The sequence below is a fragment of the Corvus brachyrhynchos genome, unplaced genomic scaffold, assembly GCF_000691975.1.
Source record: "Corvus brachyrhynchos isolate BGI_N302 unplaced genomic scaffold, ASM69197v1 scaffold331, whole genome shotgun sequence".
NCBI lineage: Eukaryota > Metazoa > Chordata > Aves > Passeriformes > Corvidae > Corvus > Corvus brachyrhynchos.
Window position 1 is genome coordinate 5,325,245 of NW_008237229.1, and position 6,998 is coordinate 5,332,242.

At 34.0% G+C, this 6,998-nt stretch overlaps 1 protein-coding gene across 1 annotated transcript in view; it reads right to left on the minus strand.

Annotated features, from left to right (window-relative positions):
* Nucleotides 1-1,045: 1,045 nt before the first annotated feature.
* The window catches only part of RTTN (rotatin), a 79,385-nt gene continuing 73,432 nt past the window's right edge, over nucleotides 1,046-6,998 (minus strand). The window contains exons 46-50 of the mRNA XM_017729440.1: nucleotides 6,932-6,998; nucleotides 4,829-5,096; nucleotides 3,488-3,591; nucleotides 3,070-3,139; nucleotides 1,046-1,508 (exon numbers count right to left, since the gene is read on the minus strand). The exon at nucleotides 6,932-6,998 is cut by the window's right edge and continues 8 nt beyond it. Coding sequence (XP_017584929.1) covers nucleotides 1,426-1,508; nucleotides 3,070-3,139; nucleotides 3,488-3,591; nucleotides 4,829-5,096; nucleotides 6,932-6,998 — 592 coding nt within the window. The 3' untranslated portion in view covers nucleotides 1,046-1,425. The remainder of the gene's footprint in view (nucleotides 1,509-3,069; nucleotides 3,140-3,487; nucleotides 3,592-4,828; nucleotides 5,097-6,931) is intronic.

Here is a 6,998-nt window from a genome sequence, read left to right on the forward strand (position 1 = left end):
GAGACCTCCCCATCAAGCCCAGTCAGCAAATGCTGACTTGCAGAGCTGTCTCCTGCCCTGCAGCTGAGTGTTCGGCAACAAATACCATGGGATGAGAATGACAGCATTTAACAACCACTTTGCAAAATACAGTAATTACACAACATAAAAAGTGGAAAAGGATCAAGCTTTGGTGGTCCATACTTGCTCTTTGTTTCGTGGAGGGGTGGGAGATCAACCAATAATTACATTTCTAGTAATGACTTAACTCAGCCATAAGCATTACACTTACGGTCAGCTGCATTATATCAAGTCACACATAATTTATAAGCATTGCTAAACAAATAAACCAAAATCCCCTCTGTCAGCAGAAAATACTTTCATCACCTGGTTAAGAAGAAAAGACTAATTACAGGTAGACATGGCCTTGCTATAATTCTTAGAGATGTTATTCAGGTTTTGCTTTGAATTAGCTCACTTCTATGTGACTCTGACACAAAATAAAAGCTTTATGTGTTGAGGGAAATTAAAACACCCTGTTAGGTACTCCAGAAGCACAGGGTGAGAAAAACTGCCCTGCTCAGACACCAATGTATCTTTACCCTTTCAGCATAGAATACTACAAAACTAAGAACAATAGTTACATAGTAGCAGTGCTTGTTCAAAGAAAACACAGGCCCAGATAATATTTGGTGGGGGAGGGAGGGGAGGAATTTGCCCCAAGCTAAAGATTCAAAGTGTTTAGAAACCAACAGCTTTGACTTAAATATTTTCTACATTGTTGCAACGTAACTAAAATGGATGCACAGACCCCATATCCTGAATAAACTATGTTAACATAACTGTCACCTCTAATATCAGCAATTGAGAGCTCTTTTTCAATCGTTAGCGTCTTAAAAAACATGCAGCAATTTGAACTAAAATCTTCAAAACTACAACATACACCCTGCTGCATTTAATATGTGTAATGCACCACAACTGCCAACATTTTCAGTTCTTGAATCTGAGCATACACTGTGCCCACCTGCAATCTTAAAAATTCCACTTCACTCACAGCAAATGCTGATCTCAGTTAAAAACCCCTTTATTAAGAACAATCCAAACCAGAAATTCTAATACTTTACAATAACTATTTCAATGCATAATTTAAGAAAATTACTTATTTTTCAAATCTTTTCCCCTGTACATTCCTTCTTCTGTGTACATACTTTACATAGTAGCATAATTATAATTTCCCATTGGGATTACAGTACAAATAGTTTGAACCACATATAGCGCAATTTCTTTGGTTCAAAGTCATGAACTCCTTCCTCAAAGGCTTCATAAATTTCTTCCACAGCAGATAGGCTGCTGCCACAGATCTGTGAATCGAAGTGCTTTCTTCAAGTTTCAGGCTCTCACTGAACAAGCTGTTCAATTTCAACATGAGAAGTTGACTGATGACCATTAACAATCAAGAAGCTGCACTATATTCTCTAAGCATTTTACATGGTAGGCATGTAGTTCATTTTCTTCTGGCTGGGGAGAACCTGAAAGGAAAAAGAATCCCAAGATTTGAATTTCTAGTTGATTCTTAATATAAAATTACCAAAGATTGCATCAAATGCCTTGGAAGAATGCATGCTGGTTTACGGCCTTAACCTCTGTATTAATGAGTAGCAAATTAGATATTACTACTTTATGTTGCAAATTCTGTTTTGGTTTTTTCCTTGGGTAGGACAAAGCAGGAAATGTAAAATAACAATAGCCATGTCGAAAAATTCCCCCACGTGTACTCAGAAGAACAATATACCATTTTAGCCAATTATCACTGTTAAGTGATCAAAGCTTTACAAGCACAGACTAGTTGAGAACCTTAATGCAGGAATATATTAATGACAATATTGATGACATATTACACAATTGTAAAATGTAACAATTACAGTTGCATAAATCTTTTATACTCCATACTTTGATATGTGTTTATTGAATTAAAAATCAATAGTTCTGGCTGGGACTTCATGTTCTATAGCAGTACACAAATAAATGGCGATTAATGTTACAAGGTGCTAGTATGTAAAAGGTGCATATTTCTACCTTGTTGATTCTTGATGGTATTTTGAAAAGTCTCTGACCAGTGGTACTTCTGCTATAAAGAGAAATACAAACTTATCTATTTATTATCAGTATATGAAATGTTGTATTGTTATGTTTAATGATTGATTTAGTATAGGCTGAGTTTGAAATGACAGTACATTCACAAAAGTAATGGATTTGGGTGACAACACAGGAAAAATTATCATGAGATGTTCTATTAAAAATACATCTCCTCCTTATTAGGATACCAACAATGGTCAATGTAGACAAAATTTGTGGCAAATCTGTTATGCAAATACTATGGAAACCTGGTATTATAACCCCCTCAATCAATAAACCTATTTGAGTATATCTATAGAACAATTTAATTATTATGAAAGTTCCTTACCTTAAAATGAGTCATTATCACGTCCTGTCAAGATTAGACTAACTTGATGTGACCCATTATTAACTACTGAAACTCCAGCTATAGACCAGTGTCTGAACACCTTTAATGCTAAATGTTCTTCAGCTGAACCTATTGTACTGAAGCTATTCAAACAAGTTATGTTCAGTTATTTGAGCAAAAATCTCAAGCTCTCAGAATGTCACTAACTCATGGCACAGTATTTCAATGTTGTAACAATGCTCTGTTCTGATACCTTCTCTACGTAGCTCTGAGGCTGAGCATGGGTAAGCAAAGTCAACGCTAAAAGAATTTTTCTTATCGCTAACTTTAGACTTAAAGATTCACAGAACTGTACTGTGAAAAGAAGGATTTTTGTTGCAAGCATGATCAGACCTATGCTTCAAAACTAACCTTGGCAATTACCTAAGGTCTTTACTTAAGGCATTTTTCTCCATCTGTATTTATAAGGTGCCTAACCATAAACCATATTGCTAACTGTGATTTTAGAGACAAAAATATCCTTTCAAAAACTTGTAGCACAACAAAAACTTACTGTAATGATATAAATTGAAATCATTTAATGATGGAAAAATAAAGAATTGGCATTAGGTAGAAGTAATACCTACTTTTCTTCACTAAAGAATAAGCCTCATCTATTCTTCTCCTTATGGATGGATTCTTCAAAGTCACTTTTGCCTGTACACACACAAACACACAAAACACAATGAGCTTTCTTCCCCACATGATCACACTTCAACACCAAAGTTTAGAAAATCACAGTAAGTCATCAGAGCACGAGACGCAGGAATTTTTAGAATTAACATGACTGTATCATCATACAGACTTTTATATTAGTCACAAATGACAAAGGACAAGCTGCTTCTTTACCATGTTGTTTAATCTCCCAGCCTCAGCAGCTATGCAATTAAAATAGACCAGAATGACTACTGTAAACTTTATTATTATTTACTTAGAGATTACTGTATTGTTTACAGCATAAAAGTATAACATTACAGTTCTTTCACAGATTTCTCAAATACTAACCTTTTGATAGTTGTGAAGCAAAGCCCAAAGCGAAGCTGCTCCTATTCTCTGAACAGCAGGACTGTTACTTTCCAAACAGGCAGACAGTACTGCAATTGCTTGATCTAATGAGACAAATAAAAAAAAAAATGAAACCAAATGCATCTAGAAAATATAATCAAGAGCAATGTAAATATATTTACATGCCTCAGTAGATTGATGCTTGGAGTACACTTATTTTTATGACAAGTACGGGTATGGCAGAGGAATTACAAAAGCTTTATTATCAATTAAATTTCAATATGCTCATAAAATCAGCACAGTACTTTGAAAGAAGTGTTAAAAACAATATAGCAAAACAAAAACAAGTAATGCAAAAAAGTTAAGCCACCAGTAATAAAATATGAACATTATGTATAGCCATCAGCTATGCTTAGGGACTGAGTAAGCTGTGAAACTGTTTTACAACTCCCACTAGCCACAATTAGAGCCACATCACGATGGGTATTAAGATGTTTCTATTTTCCTTCATACTTATTATGCAGATGATTTGCAACCAATGAGAAATATTTACCACCCCACTGTAGGTGCCTTAATTTTCTAGCATTGCTCTGAAGCCAGACTCTTCAACTTTGCTTGTTCACTTCACAACAAAAATTCATAGATTATGTAACTGAATAATGTATATTTAATTAAGGCAGTAAATCCACATCTTAGGAAAAATAAAAAGCATGGACACTATGGAAAACCTGCTGAGAACTTATAACAAAAACAGGAGCATTCTCTCTGCAATTAAATGGGGGAAAGAAACATGCCTTCTACAAACAACCATGAAAAAAGTTCTGAGCACATTGTTATATTAAATATATATGCCATGACATAACTTTATCATTATTGTAAACATTTTCTGCACATGACAGGACATAGAACAGTTTGTCTCAACATTCATGATTTGCACAAGCTAATAACATTTTGTCCAACTCGAAGATAGGAACTTCAGTTATTTGAAACTGACTGACACAAAAAATCCTTCAATCCTCCCTGAAAAATTAACTATTTGAGAAAACTGCAAAAATCCTTTCATTCATAAAGTCTTGCTATATCCAAATGATCTGCCTAACAATGAATCTTGATTTTCTTTTTAGAACTATTTCTTTGCTTTTCTTTTTATTATGTATTATTGTAATTGTCTCTCTGCCAAAATATGTGTTCTGTAATTACTTCTAAAAAAATAATTTTTATAAAAATGCTCTTCTCAAAAACAACACTGAGTTCTTGGTCAGTAACCCGAGCTGCCATGAAAATATAGTCTTCTGGAAGCAACAATATTCTAAGAGAACAATATACCCTTCAGATACTTACCATTACCTAATATCTTTGGTTTATTAGCTGGACTAAAACATATGTTATGTAGAATAAGAAGTGCTAGATGTTGGCTGCTCTTGTGCTTGTATTTACACATTTCAATGATCTGGTCTAAAAACCCATTTATCTTCATGACCATCTGTTGTCCATCTTCTCCAAAAGATATGTTCAGTAGCAGCTTTAGCCAGAGAGTAGACACATTACTAGAATTTTTATTACTTCCTTTTGGTAATGAAAGAGATAAAAAGTTCTGCAGGAAGTTACTCTGTTAGAAGGAAGAAAAAGGGTTTTAGAATTTATAGGATTCCATGGCTTGTTCACTATTGCTTGACCTTCCAACCTACATACTTGACCAAACACTAGTACTACTGTTTAATTTACATATTACAGGCAACCCATTATTATTCAAGGATTTTTGAAAAAAATTACATATGAAATAGAATCTACTGCTTGGTTATAAAGTTAATATGGTAACATACATTTTCTTCTATAATAATTTATGCAGTGTAGATACACAGAAGTTGATCCAACACAATATATTTCTTTAAAGGATGATTCCCCCCACCACATAAGCTTTTTGCTTTACACTTAGTGTTTCTACCCAAAAATAAGCTAGGAACATTTTAAGTGAATCAATGCACTACTTAGATAATGTATTCTTGATTCCATATTTAGTATTGCATTATATTAGCAAATGTTAAAGGTATCATAGAATGTCTCGAGTTGGAAGTGACTCATAAAAATAAAAAGAAAGGAGGAGTTTCCTACAGCACCACTCCTCCCTTCACTGACAGCCAGAGGAATGTCCTCTATTTTTGTAAGCTTTGAAGAAAAAAAAATGTGCATTGATATGACATACACTATCTCAGGGTTTGCCTCCACTTTAAGAAGGCTCCGAGAAGGTGAAAATCTATCTCCCTGTTGCAAGAAGGAGATGTTCTAACATAAATTCCTCTGATGAAAAAGTCCTTGACTAAATATTCCCAGCCTCACCGAATCTTGACAACATATACAAGCATCTGGTTGAAAGCAAGCAACCCAGCAAACAAACTCACTGTAGTTTTCTTCAAGCGAGTATAATATTGGTAATTTAATTTTCACAGAGGGAATTGGTTATTCAGCATTGCTTACACTTATGAAAGCGGAGCCCAAGACAGAGAAGGAAGACTAAGTACTATCACACTAGAGTGCAACTCTGAAGAGACTAAAAGCAAAAACAATTCACAGAATATAACAGCTACTACAGAAGAGATCTCAAACTCTTTGTTTCTATCAAAAAGTTTGAGTATTAGACACTTTGTAACGGTATGACCAGGTTTTACATAATTAGCAGCACAAAAAGATCTATTTTTCCCCTGCATTTCTAATGGGTAATTAGATCCAAGAACAGAACATTATTAATGGAGATCAAAAGAAATTGTTGCAATTATTAAATTACTATAAAATATGATAGAAACAAACACACTTTTTATAATTTCTGTTGTGTTAGCTCATCACATCACACTACAGTTGACTTTCTACATGGTCTGACTTCTTTCCTTAAGGTTCGAATTTATTTAAATGATCAAAGTTTAAGGGAAATAGATTTTTCAAAGAACATGTGATAAAACAGAGTAAGGATCATTCTATATACAAAATATAAAAAGGAAAAGACATTACATACAGTTGTGTAATAAGAATAGATTTTTATCTAACATCCAATTACTGACATCTTCCTAAAACTTTTATAAAGGTTATGTTTCACACAGCACACCTAATGATTTATACAATGTTTAATTTCTTGTTCATTCATGTGCAGCTATTTGCTCTACAGCATACTCACTTTCATGGTCCACTAGTGATTGCCATCAATGTATATGGGTATTAAAAATGCTACACCCCACTGAAACAGAGAGGTTATAAAAAGCTCTAGCAAAAATTGTCCAGACTATGAATGTAACTGAATTCCACTCTGCTCTTAGGGAACAGTAACACAGCTGAGAAGACACAATGGATTTGACTCCCACAGAAGCATTTCTATACGATCACAGGATACTCCATACTAAAATATGAGGTTTATTAAAAAGAAAACTGCTAAAATAAAGATTACCATCTACTTACCTTCTGAATAATGCCTTTACAGTCATGAGACAGAGCAAGGTTAGATATTAGACAAAAGACCACCTGC